The sequence below is a fragment of the Kalmanozyma brasiliensis genome, assembly GCF_000497045.1.
Source record: "Kalmanozyma brasiliensis GHG001 unplaced genomic scaffold PSEUBRA_SCAF1, whole genome shotgun sequence".
Taxonomy (NCBI): domain Eukaryota; kingdom Fungi; phylum Basidiomycota; class Ustilaginomycetes; order Ustilaginales; genus Kalmanozyma; species Kalmanozyma brasiliensis.
Window position 1 is genome coordinate 664,948 of NW_015961948.1, and position 12,256 is coordinate 677,203.

A 12,256-nucleotide genomic window follows, 5' to 3' on the forward strand; every position below is an offset into this window, starting at 1 on the left:
CGCAGACCCATGCGCCGTTTCATTTTAGGGACAATGAGCGGGCTGCAGCTGACATGGCCGCTTTTTTCCCATCCTCCCCGAGCCCATGGGACTTTTGTGTCTGGCCTTCATTCCTCATTCTTGTTCACTCGACCATGGCTCCTCCTGGATCTTTCAATGGCTGTTGCTCCTGGATCCAAGAGATCGTCTGATCGGAGCAGTTGAAAGTCAAATGAGGCGTTGTGCGACTGTTGTTCACAAAACATTCGGCGTCAACGACGGATGCCAGCGTGGCCTTTGACTGAGACTGGGCGATGCCCTTGCAGCTGTCACTCTGTTTCTCGAGGCAAGGTTTGGACATGATGCGATCCAAGGCGATCTCTTGGAAAGGGCCGTTTGACTGCTCAGCGGTAGGAGAGCGACAAGCGCAGGCGAGCTAGCCGGCCAGAGTCGGACTGGGGCCGGGACCGTGTGTCTCAACTTTGCATTTCCACTCATGCGCCTCTCTCACACACCAGAAAGGAATTAGAGTTCGCGTTGCCTTGAACTGGGCGGTCGCCGATGCAAGCCTCTCCTCTCTCTCTGCTTCGAGTCTCGACTGCGTTCCTCTCCAACCAGCCGAGCGCCCAAGCAATCACGATCCATCATCCTCATTCCTCTCTTGCTGCTCGCTTGTTTGCTTGGCTTGGTGTGGATCCGTGTCAAGTGTTCGACGGGCAGCTCTTCCACTCACAGGCTGTGGCTCGTATCGCGCAGCACCATCCAGCCGCTGTGGTGCCATGAGAATTCAGGCTGCAGCGCTGACAGCCATTCAGACGTCGAGCCTCGCCAATGCAATGCAACGGGTCTGTCTGCCTGCAAGAAAAGAAAAAAGAAAATTTATTCATTTGGCTCGCTTTTTGTGCCAGGTGGTGGGGTGCTGTTCCGCCAATCTGGCCTTTTGACGCCCCCCGCCTGCCCCTCTTTCTCATTCCGCTCATGAACAAACACTGCTGGTTCGCCCGGAGATCGCCTTTCCCACGTTAGCTGCAGGCCCAGACGCGCTTTTGCGGCTCATGCGCCTCTGCTTTTTGCCATTTGCCGCTGTGCTCTGCTCTGTTCTCCTCCTCCTCCTCTCTTCTCCTGACCCTCCTCGCTCCCCCTTGCCCCATTCTCGGCCACAGTAGCAAGCGCTCGTGTAACTTTTGCGTGGACAGCCCGTCGCGCGACCTCTTACAGCCGCGATTCTATGCCACGACTTGGCTCGCAGCCGATTTAGGGTCTATTTCTCACCCTAGATTGCAACAGCTAGGTACATATACCTCTCGACCTTCCACGTCAAACTTTGATCATCTTTCCCGACCCCCGACCTTGCTTCTTCGACCCGTCACCATCCTTCTGCTCGCCATCATCTGCGTCTCGCTCTGTCTTTCGCCGTCCACTCTCGTTCCGGACTCGTAGATCCCGTCACGGCTTCGCACGCCGTCAGCATCCCACTCTTCACTATCAACCTCAGACGCTAGACTTGCTTTGCACAGAGAGCATCTTTTCTTCAAGATGGCCGGCAGTACAGCTCTGGGCCCTGGGTCGTCATTCCCTTCCATGGACCTCTCGTAAGTAGCCCCAGCTCAGATCGCCTGACCAGTGACGAGCGCAATATCGACTGACCTTCTCATCGTTGCCTCCGCGCTTCATACATGCGTTCACAGCTTGGGCTGCATGTACATCGGTGTCATGCTCAACGTCTGGCTCTACGGTTTCTCCATCGTTCAAGCCTACATCTACTATGTCAACTTCAAGAACGACAAGCCTCTCATGAGGTACTTTGTGCTCTTCCTCGTCATCGCCGACTCGATCAACGCCGTCTTTGACCAGGTCTTCATGTACCAGTACCTCGTCTCCAATTTTGGCAACCTCGTCTACGCCACCAAGAGTAATCGCGCCTTTGCTGCCGATCCCGTCATGACCGGTATCATCGCCTTCTCCACCCAGCTCTTCTTCGCTTGGCGTGTGTACAAGCTGATGCACTCCAAGATCATGCCCGCTCTCATTGCCACCGGTGCCGCCGTCTCGCTCCTCAGCGCTATCGGCACCACTGTCGGTGTCGAGATCGTCCTCTTCTTCCAGGAATTCCAAAAGTTCCAGGTGGTCGTCATCTTGTGGCTCGGCTTTGCTGCGCTCACCGACGTCCTCATCACGGGCTCGCTCGTCTGGACACTCAACAAGTCGCGAACCGGTTTTGCCGGCACCGACGACGTCATTACCAAGTTGATTCGAATGACGCTCCAGACCGGTGCGCTCACCACCGTGTTCGCCATTGTCGATCTCGTCCTCTTCCTGACTTCCACCACAACGCTCCACTTGGTCTTCAACCTGCCGCTCGCCAAGCTCTACGTCAACTCGCTGCTTTCCACGCTCAACGCACGTGTCACCATCGGTCAGGGTGCTCAGCAGTACACCATGGAGGGCTCAAACAGCGACAATGCTCGCCGTGGCATTTCGACCACCCGAACCAAGCGCTCCGGTGCTTTCCGTCCCGGTGGAAACAACCAGCCCAACGTCATCCGCACTCAGGTCTCGATGCACGACGATGTCGAGAATGGTCTCGGCGACTACAACAGTCAGGACAACTTTGAAACCGGCATCCACATCAAGACTATCGAAGAGACCTTTGAGGAGCGACATGAGCGCGACGGCATGCGTGGCTACCCAAGCTCGCAAGAGAGCTCGCTCCCCGTTCTGGAGAAGAGCAGCCGTAGCGACAAGGACTCGCTCTGAGTTGCCGCAATCAAAAAGCAAGACTTTGTTGTCTTTACACGGTCTCTAGTCGTTTCTCGTTGGAGAGAACGACAATCGTAGCCGATGCAGTGCCAAGGGGACCGGAGTCTCCTTCTGGCCGCCGGCTTGTCATTGTTCTCAGTCGCTGTCACCAATCGCATTTGTCATTCGTTCTCATCGCAACTCGAAGCTCTTCCGTCACTTGATTCGTCTTGCGCGTGTCTCGAATCGATGTCAGCCAGTGAGAAGCCACGTCCTTACCGGACTGAATTGAGCGGTATCATCGGATGACTGTGACGGCAAACTCTTCATCGGTGTGTCTCCAGCACGCTCTGTCTGATCTGGACGTGGGAGCTAGACATGATGCTCCTTGGTGTGGTGGCAGGGCGGTGCCATGGTATGACAGAGCGAGCAGGGCGGTGAGAACATCGGAACGATAGACAGCGATGCGATCCGAAGCGTCAACGTGACGGCCAACACGGATCTATTTGGACCAACACGACACAAGAAGAGCTGACCCAATCCATGAGCGAAATCATGCAGCAGCTGATCAGCAGTCTTCCTCTCGTCATTTTCACGCCCGTGCCAATTCAACTTTTTGACGAGAAGATGCGATAACTCCACCTGGATCTGGTCTACACGATCTGCTATACTTCCACAACGTCTTCGCGATCGCAAGAGACTCCATCTAGCGGCTTGGGGCAGCAAACATCGATTACCTGTGCTGTCCTCGACTCATCTCATCACCTCAACGGGGCACATTCACAAGGAACGGGACGACAGGCATTCCAGAGGCATACATGTTGACGAGATAGCTCTGCATCCCATGGATAGACAAACCTGCAGCCACTATGGTTGCTCTGATCAACGACGATCGACGACGACGGCTGCGGCAACGGTAGATGACGATCAGTCACGCGCGGGCCCATCACAATATCGTCCAACTCGACACACCTCGTCTTCAGCATCGCGATCACGCTCCTACCCCATCCACTCCCCCTCAGAAACCCCATCACCATCGCTCTACAAACAGGCCACCGACTACGCGCGCTCCCTGCAATGGACCAAGGAAGAGACCGATGAATTCCTCCTCCAGAACCGCACCGTCGTCACCGCGGGCACCGCCTCGCTCGTCTCGACCGCCGCCTCGTTCCCGTTCGACTCGGTGAAATCGCGCCTCCAAGTGCGCGACTACCCGTCGATATGGGCGTGCGCCAAGTCCGTCGTACGCGAAGAAGGCTTCCGCGGCTTCTTTCGCGGCGTCACCATCCCTTTGATCACCATCTCGTTCGTACGCACCTCGTCCTTTTCCATCTACTACAACACCAAGGCGGCGCTGCATCGCAACGGCATCTTTGACGACTCGTCGCGGTTGATACACACGGCGCTGTCGGGCGCGGCGGGCGGCGCGACGAGCGGCATCATCATCTCGTGCGGCTCGGCGCCGTTTGAGCTGGTCAAAGTGCAACGCCAGTTGGAGTACCTCATCGCCGTGCAGAAGGGTTTGGTGAAGAAGAACACCTCGGCCAACGGAGGCGGGCGGACGTTTGTGCCTCAATCGGGCTTCCAAGCCGCCGCAAACATCTACAAGAACTTTGGCGGCATCAAGGGCTTCTACATGGGCTTTCCGTTGCATATGGCGAGAGACACCTTTGGTACTGCGCTCTACTTTGGCTTCTACGACTCGATCCGCAAGCTCGTTACGCGCCACTCGACGTCGGATTCGATATCCGGTCCGAGCCTGTACGGCATCCCGGGACCCGTCGTTTCGTTCCTATCCGGTTCGTCAGCAGGTATCCTCTCATGGATGATCCTCTACCCGGTGGACCTGATCAAGACCAAGGTGCAGCGCGACGCCCTCGCCGGCAACCCCAAGCAGTTTACGGGCTGGCAGACGTTCATGCACATGATCCGGGAGCGCCCGATCGTCCAGGAGGAAGGCGGAAAGCAACGGATACTGAAGACGGACACGTTCCTAGCGAGATTCTTGCGGTTGTATCGCGGACTGGGCGTTTCGGCGCTGCGCAGCTTCATCTCTCACGGTCTCACCTGGACGTTGATCGAGACCATCTCGGGCAAAATTACGGAGAGGACGGGTCAGTCGGTGTCGTATGCGCCAGATGCCAAGCAGGAAGAGTGATGGCCGTGCGATCGTGTAGAAACGCAATAGAACAGCGGAAAGCATCTTTGGCAATTCATACCCTCCCACCCGTCTTCTTGCGACCGAAGCAGCGTCGGACTCGTCTATGACTGAGACGTTTCAACACAGGAACAGCAGGGGCTCAACACAAACTCGCAAAACCGTTCGCAGCAGTGGCACAGTACAGTATATGCATTGCATTTCGTGGCACGACATCATTGACCCGTCAACAGACGCTGCAGCTCCTGCGGGGTGTATCGCTTCTTCGGTGTTGGCTCGGCGGGGATGAGGATGGCGGCCACCTTCCTTCCTTCTTCCGAGAGCATGTTGAACGTTGATGCTGCGTCGTGCTGTGCAAAAAGGAATGGTCAGCGAATGAGAAACCTCTCAGCATGTTTGGGATGGGATCTGCCGACTTACGGTACTCTGCACGTCCAGTTGAATGCCCAACTCATTGATGTACTGTCTGATCGGTCCCGGTGGTGGCAAGACCCGCTTCCCTGTGCCGAAGAGTATGATCTCCGGTCGCTCATCGACCAGCTCAAACACCTTGAAGATCTCCTTGACCCTCGGTGTCACCTCGAGCTTTTTGCCGGGTTGAACCATTGCGCCGAGCCAATCCTCCCAGCCAATGCCGCTGGGAACTGCGTAGTCCTGGTTGAGCTTCGGGTGGTCCCATAGGAATACCTGGTTATTGAGGATCACGATGGGTTCGGAGAGCACGAGGCCGTCGGCGAGTGTTAGGGAGGTCGGCGAGGTCGAGGCGACAGAGACAGCGATTGCGGGCGTAGCCGACTCGAGGATGTTGAAAAAGTCGTCGTAGACTGTGCGGTGCTGGCCTGTGTTGGGCTTGCCGCCGGGGTCGTCTGACGGCAAGCGCCGGTGGGGGGTCGTATGGAACGACGAGGAGGCGACCGCTGCTGCTCTCGTAGGGATGAGACGTGGGGATATAGCTGGACGAGCGGCGCTTCGTGTGAGCGCGATGCGCAGCAACTGTGTGCTTCTTGCGGCCATCTTGAAGCTTTTACTGATCTGATCAAGGTGGCGGCGAGCAAGGTCGATGAGAGCAAGGAGCAAGAAGTTGCGCTCCAAGCCATCAAAGCTTCCGACATGTGGAGTAAAATCTCGCGAAGGTGGTGTAAGCGGTATCGGGACGCGGCCAAAAGTTGACTTTGTTAGATCCATGAGCCGGCTCACCTTGCCCTCGCTGTCTGTGTCATACTCAGATGAATGCTCAACTTCACACTCACAGCGATGGCCGAGCAGCACGCCTTCGTTCACACAAGGATACATCACAGGTGAGGCAGATGTGATTTGAGATTGGGTCGAAGTCGATCACCTTCACTAGCCAGCCACGGCATGCCCCTGCTGCACGCCCTCTCCCGCACCCTTCCTCTTCCTCTCGTGCGTCTTCCTGTGCCGACTCGCCTGATCCGGCCTACTGAAGCACTTGCCGCACTCGTCGCAGCGGAACGGCTTGTCGCCGGTATGCGTCCTCACGTGCTTGGTCAGATTGCTGCTCTCGGCGAATGCCTTGCCGCATCCTGGGAAGCTGCACACGAACGGCTTGCTTCCGGTGTGCGTCCGCTTGTGGATGGTCAACGAGCCCGCGACGCTGAACGACTTCCCGCAACCTGGGTGGTCGCAGACGTAGGGACGTTCGAGCGTGTGCGTTCGGATGTGCTGGGCTAGCGTATTCTGCTCGCTGAAGCGTTTGCCGCACTCGTTGCATTTGAAGGGTCGATCGCCCGTGTGCGTCTGGATGTGTCGCAGCACTTTTTGCTTCTGCGAGAATTTGGCTCCAGAAGCATGGCGAGGGCAGCCGATCCAGCGACACTCGTACTCGGCTTTGCCGGAACCGACGTGCGCAGTCTCGATATGGTCTGTGAGCGCAGAGTGCGAGTCGAAGCAGGCGGAACAGCCTTCCCATCGACAGAAGAGTTGGTCGTTCTCGCTACAGGACGCCGCGCCACTGAAGCTGCCCGTCTCGCTGTTCTTGCGCTTCTTGCTCCACCAGGATGATGCCGCATTGTCGTTCGTGTTGGTGAGGGCAACGCTGCCAGCGGAATAATGCGAAGAAGGCGTCGGCGCTGCAAATGGCTGGTCTCCTTTGAGCGACAGAGGTACCGCAGCTTGCTGGCCCAAATGATCATGCAGCAGATGCTGCAGGATGGCGAGCGAGATCTTACCGTCCTGGCCTGCTGATGCCGTTGCATTGGTCGTCTTCCACAAGTCCTCCTCTGTGGTCGGCGTGAACGTGCCCAACGCGAGCTTTTCGGGTACGGGGACCTGATGACAATCCTTCCAAAGACACTCGAGGAGACCCGCACTATCCTGCTCTTTTGTCGAAAGCTGCGCTCCTTGATGCGCGAGCGCCCGACTGACTTGCGCCGTCGCCTGATGGAAGCTCTTCTGTGTGTCGGGCGTTTGCGATGGATCTGCATCTGCGTTTTTGCGAACAAGGTGCGAGTGATTGACGTGCGCAACCAGCTCTTCGACAGTCCAGAAGCGCTCGTTACAACCGCCCCACTGGCACAGTTGCGGCCTTGCGTCTTGCTGGCTGTTGTTGCGTTTGAGAGTATCCGCTCGATGCTGATGCTGATGCTGTTGCTGTTGCTGCCGTGGGGCGTCGGTGGACATCCAGTGCGAGTGCGGCGCAGAGGTTGGGCAAACATTGGAATCGCAAAGCGTCATTGCAGGCGGAAGGCAGCCACCTTGACTGCTGTGCAAATGCGGCTGTTGGAACGTGCAGTCGTTCCAAGACTGAAGCTCGGTCAAGATGTCTTCGAAGGAGACAGGGCCAGCAGGGGAGTGCTGATGACTGTCAAAGACGGAAGCGCCAACAGTGTTGTCCTTGTAGTGAGGAGTCGATGGATGCAGCATCATCGATGACCATTGCATCGCGGGCGAAACAGACACAGGTTGGGGAGTCGCGGTGGTAGAGACGGTCGATGCCCGGGAGCCGAACTGGTTTCGGCCGCCCGGTGAAGTGAGCTGGGTCGCATTGGTGATGATGCTTGACGACGGTGTATCCGAAAGGGGTGGCGGGGGCGCTGGGTGACTGTGCTGGTGATGAGGGTGATCGATTGTCTCAGCTGGCGAGGCGTGAGGTGCATTGCACGGATATGGCGTCGAGCCGACGCAACATTGCTCCACTGTCGGCGGCATGGAGCAGCAGCAGCAATCCAAAAGTTCCTGAAAGCTGCTGTACAGCTGTCCGCCTTCCGCTGTGCCAGTCGAGTTCAGCGAGCCACGACACTCGGTGCATTCGTTGTGTGGTTTACGCGACGGTTCGTGATTGTGCGCATGGGCTTTGGGATGCGATTGCAGGAGTATTCCATCGCAGACGTTGGTGGCGTCCATGTGCGGATTCGGCAAAGCTTCCGATTCGCAAGCCTCATCGGTGCAGCAAGCTGCGAGGATCGGCGCTGGTAGCGTACCAGTTGAGCAATCGCCAGGAGCCGAGCATGGCGACTGTGAGCACGGCGAAGGGGCCACATCAGCGCATTCGGTGTCGTCGCAGCACGCGATAGCAGTGGGGCAGACCACTGCACTCGAAGAGGTGGCAGCACCACAGGAGGGTTCTGTGCATGCACTCGAGATGTGATGGGCGTCAGAGCAGGGTGAGGCTGGGACCGAAGATGTGCAATCATGGCAATCGGTGGCGCAGGGAGCAGGAACGACCGAGTGGTCCTGATCGCAGCAAATGACGGCGCCGCAAGCTGGATTGAGAGTGCTGAGCTGTTTCGAAGGTTGAAGCGGTGGCGGGGACCTCGTGTTCAGCCTCTTCCTTAGGGGCGGCCCCATCGTTACAGCATCTCTGGATGGTCTTTGACCAAGAGCGGCCGACGACGGCGACAACACACCTTCCGTTGACGCCGCCATGTTAGAGACAGTCAATCACCGAGGACGCTTGTCAGGCGGCTTGCATGTGTCGAAGTGTGTGGTCGGCAGGGACAGGGAAGAAGTTGACGGCGAGGCGATCGATGGAAGGCTGGTGGACTGAAGGTGTCTTCCGAAGTATTCAGCGAGTCAGCGCAAAAAAGTTGCGGGAAGTCAAGTCAGGTTTGACGCTTGCAGTCGGAGTTTGGGAAGGAATCGGTTCCGAGGTGCTTGAATAAGGTGTTGCTGACTCTTGATGATGTGCCTTGTGAAGGTGAGCCGACGTAGCCTAGGCGTGGCCACAGGGGAAGAGAGCGTGAGTGGGCCGAGGGCTTGCTTGCTTGCTTGCTTGCTTGCTTGGAACGACTGTCACCGTGAGTTGCAGGCCCAGTAAAAGGGGGCAGGCCTAAGGGAGTAGGCGACGACAGGGGTTGACCGGCTCTGCCTTGACTACCTGTCCTCGGAAGCAGCCTGTGTGAGGGGCGAAGTGCCAAGCTTGATGGAAGAGGAAGGCAAGAGCAAGGGGCAGAGATAGGCGAAATGTGTACCCTGCTGGTTATGTCGTTGATAACCGCACCCTTTTCTCGCGCTGATTTGCAATCCAAACTCCAGGAAAGCGCACACAAAAACTCTAACACGACACAACTTTTCGCTGCACCCTGCCCCCTCCTATTTCCTAGAATCAACATGATCGGCCCTCTGTTCATGTTCTCTCAAGTGCGAGCCGTTTCGCAGGAGCAGGGTCAGACGGGGGCAGGCTCAGTAGCGTATTGCCAGGGCTGCTGAAGCCTTTCAGCGTGGAGCGTATGTATGCAAGTGGTGTAAGTACAGAAGATGCCTATGTGGTCAGCCGCGTGAGAGTGCCGATTCTCCTCCCCTTCAGATCAGATCCCAGAGCGGGTCGTCCGATCGAATGCCTTCCTTGCGAGTAGCTCCCGTTCGTACTGCCTTCGGCGCGGGTGTCGCCGTGAAGCTGTAGCCCTCGAGAGCATTGTCCACCGCTTGCTGGGAGAAAGACTGAGTGGGAACGAGTGGCGCAGGTGCTGGCGCGGCCTGCTGACGGGCCGAGCGAGAAGAGGAAGCGAGACCGCCGATGATGAGGGAGCGGAGAGCATCGCCCGTCAATGGCTCGGCTGGGGCCTTGGATGCAGAAGAAGCGGAGCCACCCTTTGGACTGGCCTGCGAAGGGCCGAGAACCGCGATGCCTCCCTTGGGCTCCTTGAACGATCCAGTGGGCGACTTGGCCTTTCCGAGGAAGGCAAGGACATCGCCCTTAGTGATCATGCCGCGCACACCCGTTCCCTTGATCTTGCTCTCGGCGTCCTCAATGCCATTCTCGGCGATGAGACGCTGCACCGAAGGGAAGAGAGGGCCTTTAAAGTGGTGGTGTGCGTTGGAGCTGGAGGAACCTTGTGACGATGGCGCTGCCGAGCCGGTGGACGCGGCGGTCTGGCTGGAGGAGTCTGGCGCCGACTTGCCTGAGGCCTGCTTCGATTTGTCGTCGGTAGGAGTACTAGAAGGAGCTGCAGGGGCATCGTCTTTGGGAGCCTCGATGTTGGAGATGTCGTCGCCCTCCTCAGCAAGCATGGCGATGGTCTTGCCGACGTCCACATCCTTGCTTCCATCCTGGACGAAAATCTTTGCGAGAACACCATCGTCCTGAGCCTCGACATCCATGGTAGCCTTGTCGGTCTCGATCTCGAGCAGGACGTCACCCGCCGAGAAAGCTTGACCCTCTTTGACCTTCCAGGCAGCGATACCGCCCGACGTCATGGTGGGCGACATGGCTGGCATGGCGAATTTGGAGATCGCATGGTGCACCGACGAGGTGGACAGTGCTCGAGCGACGGTTGGCGTGCGCGAGCTGGACCCGGCGGCGGCCAAGAGCCTCGAAACGGGCATAAGGAGGGATCGTGATGTCGACATCTTGTGCGTGGACGAGCTGCTTGCCTAGCGTTACGGATGCTGATTGGTGGACGGAGATGGTCGAGGTGGGAGGATGAGGACGAGAAGAAACCAGAATTGGGAATGCACGCAGCCTCGCTCAGAATTTGGCCGACGAGCCTGCAGAGCAAATCGATTATCAGCGCTCGGCAAGAAATGTTGACGCACTCCAGCCTCGAGCGCGTTTTCCTGTTCCGCCTAATTCACCGTTCAGAAAGACAGAAAAAAGGGTCTGGACAGCGCGACTCTTGCTGTTTTGTTGGGAGCCCTCATTCTGCCCGATTGACGATTGCGATTCGGTGACGGATAGACCCTGGCACAGGTGTCGCGAGCAGCGGACCTCTCCACAGACGGGCGGAAGCAGCTGGAGCAATCTGTCTCTTGCTATAGCTGCGACAGCCGTACGCTTTAGCCAGAGCTCAGCAGGCGGCAGTCCTCAACCACTCAATCATGTCTGACGTTGAGTAAGAAATGATTGCGTTCGATGACAAGCGATGATATCGCACATGTGAACACCTTGCAGCAGGTCTTCACTCCTTCTTTGACTTCTTAGACTTCTTGTCGTCCTCCGTCTTGACCTTGCGCTTCTTCTCCTTCTTGTCCTTGAGTTCTTCCGTAACCTGGCTCGCTGGCTCCGTTCCTGTAGACTCTGTTGTAAGACGAGTTCCTGCTGGCTTAAAGTTCCCTTTCAACAGATGCCACGGCTGTTGTGGCAGCTTCTTCTCCTCGAACCGATTGCTAGTCTCCTTGACCTTCTCCGCTTTGCTCGTCTCGGCGGGCGAGGCAATCGAGAGATGGAGGCACCTCGACACTTTGACCGGTGCCAGCACCAGCTTTCCGTCTTCATCGCCGTTGCCCGCAGGCACGAGCAGCTTGAGGCTCTCCAGCTCCGACGCAGCTCCCTGACCTGATGCGACGGATTGCTCATCCGAAGCGACAGCATCAGAAGCCATGGCAATCAGCTGCGAGTCGGCGCTCGATTGTGCCTTTTTCGCCTTGCCCTTGAGTGCAGACGGTACAGATGCGTAGAAGTTGTACGTGGCGGCATGACTCGAAGAGGCAGTGGCCACCTCGATTGTCCCCAATGGCTTGGATGCAGATTTCACATCGGACGTGTCGCGAGGCAGATCGATGACCACACCGTCGAGTTGCGATGGTGACAGGCCCGCTGGGATGCGGACTGCCCAGAGCTGTTGCGCATTCGATGCGGACAGCTTCTTCTGGAGGAAAGGTGAGGACGACGAGAATGAAACCGGATCGAAGCCTCTCGGTGGTTTGTAGCCAATGCTCGACAGGTTGCGAGATGGAGGTAGCTTTGCTGTGGATACTGAAGCTGTCTGGGCTTCGACTACAGAGCCGCCCGAGCTAGACGACGAGGAGCTCGACTCGGAATCCGAGCGCGATCTTTTGGACATTGTAATTCGCGCAAAAGAAGCCGAGACGGATGCAGTGATGACCTCGAGTGTTGCTGTTGGTGTGAGCCCGAAGGTGTGAAAGCAAGACGAAGATGGGTGTTGCTGAGGTAGGGCAGGAGGAAGCGCCTCAACCCGAGCA

At 57.4% G+C, this 12,256-nt stretch overlaps 6 protein-coding genes across 6 annotated transcripts; 2 read left to right on the forward strand and 4 right to left on the reverse strand.

Moving 5' to 3' along the window:
• Nucleotides 1-1,515: 1,515 nt before the first annotated feature.
• Nucleotides 1,516-2,736, forward strand: PSEUBRA_000276 (uncharacterized protein; the record flags this gene model as incomplete). Its single annotated transcript, XM_016435868.2, has 2 exons — nucleotides 1,516-1,571; nucleotides 1,668-2,736. The coding sequence occupies 2 exons, from the start codon at nucleotides 1,516-1,518 to the stop codon at nucleotides 2,734-2,736; spliced, it is 1,125 nt and encodes a 374-aa protein (XP_016294869.2).
• Nucleotides 2,737-3,562: 826 nt separating this feature from the next.
• PSEUBRA_000277 (Mitochondrial substrate/solute carrier) lies at nucleotides 3,563-4,876 on the forward strand (the record flags this gene model as incomplete). The annotated part of the gene is made up of 1 exon (XM_059464354.1): nucleotides 3,563-4,876. The coding sequence occupies one exon, from the start codon at nucleotides 3,563-3,565 to the stop codon at nucleotides 4,874-4,876; it is 1,314 nt and encodes a 437-aa protein (XP_059320964.1).
• Nucleotides 4,877-5,091: 215 nt separating this feature from the next.
• PSEUBRA_000278 (NADH dehydrogenase [ubiquinone] 1 alpha subcomplex assembly factor 3) lies at nucleotides 5,092-5,890 on the reverse strand (the record flags this gene model as incomplete). The annotated part of the gene is made up of 2 exons (XM_016435893.1): nucleotides 5,092-5,226; nucleotides 5,297-5,890. The coding sequence occupies 2 exons, from the start codon at nucleotides 5,888-5,890 to the stop codon at nucleotides 5,092-5,094; spliced, it is 729 nt and encodes a 242-aa protein (XP_016294871.1).
• A 330-nt stretch (nucleotides 5,891-6,220) lies between these two features.
• PSEUBRA_000279 (Zinc finger, C2H2) lies at nucleotides 6,221-7,516 on the reverse strand (the record flags this gene model as incomplete). Its single annotated transcript, XM_016435895.2, has 1 exon — nucleotides 6,221-7,516. One exon carries the CDS (start codon nucleotides 7,514-7,516, stop codon nucleotides 6,221-6,223), a length of 1,296 nt encoding a protein of 431 aa, XP_016294872.2.
• Nucleotides 7,517-9,637: 2,121 nt separating this feature from the next.
• Nucleotides 9,638-10,684, reverse strand: PSEUBRA_000280 (Biotin/lipoyl attachment; the record flags this gene model as incomplete). Its single annotated transcript, XM_016435887.2, has 1 exon — nucleotides 9,638-10,684. The coding sequence occupies one exon, from the start codon at nucleotides 10,682-10,684 to the stop codon at nucleotides 9,638-9,640; it is 1,047 nt and encodes a 348-aa protein (XP_016294873.2).
• A 548-nt stretch (nucleotides 10,685-11,232) lies between these two features.
• On the reverse strand, nucleotides 11,233-12,117 carry PSEUBRA_000281 (uncharacterized protein; the record flags this gene model as incomplete). The annotated part of the gene is made up of 1 exon (XM_016435880.1): nucleotides 11,233-12,117. The coding sequence occupies one exon, from the start codon at nucleotides 12,115-12,117 to the stop codon at nucleotides 11,233-11,235; it is 885 nt and encodes a 294-aa protein (XP_016294874.1).
• Nucleotides 12,118-12,256: the final 139 nt, after the last annotated feature.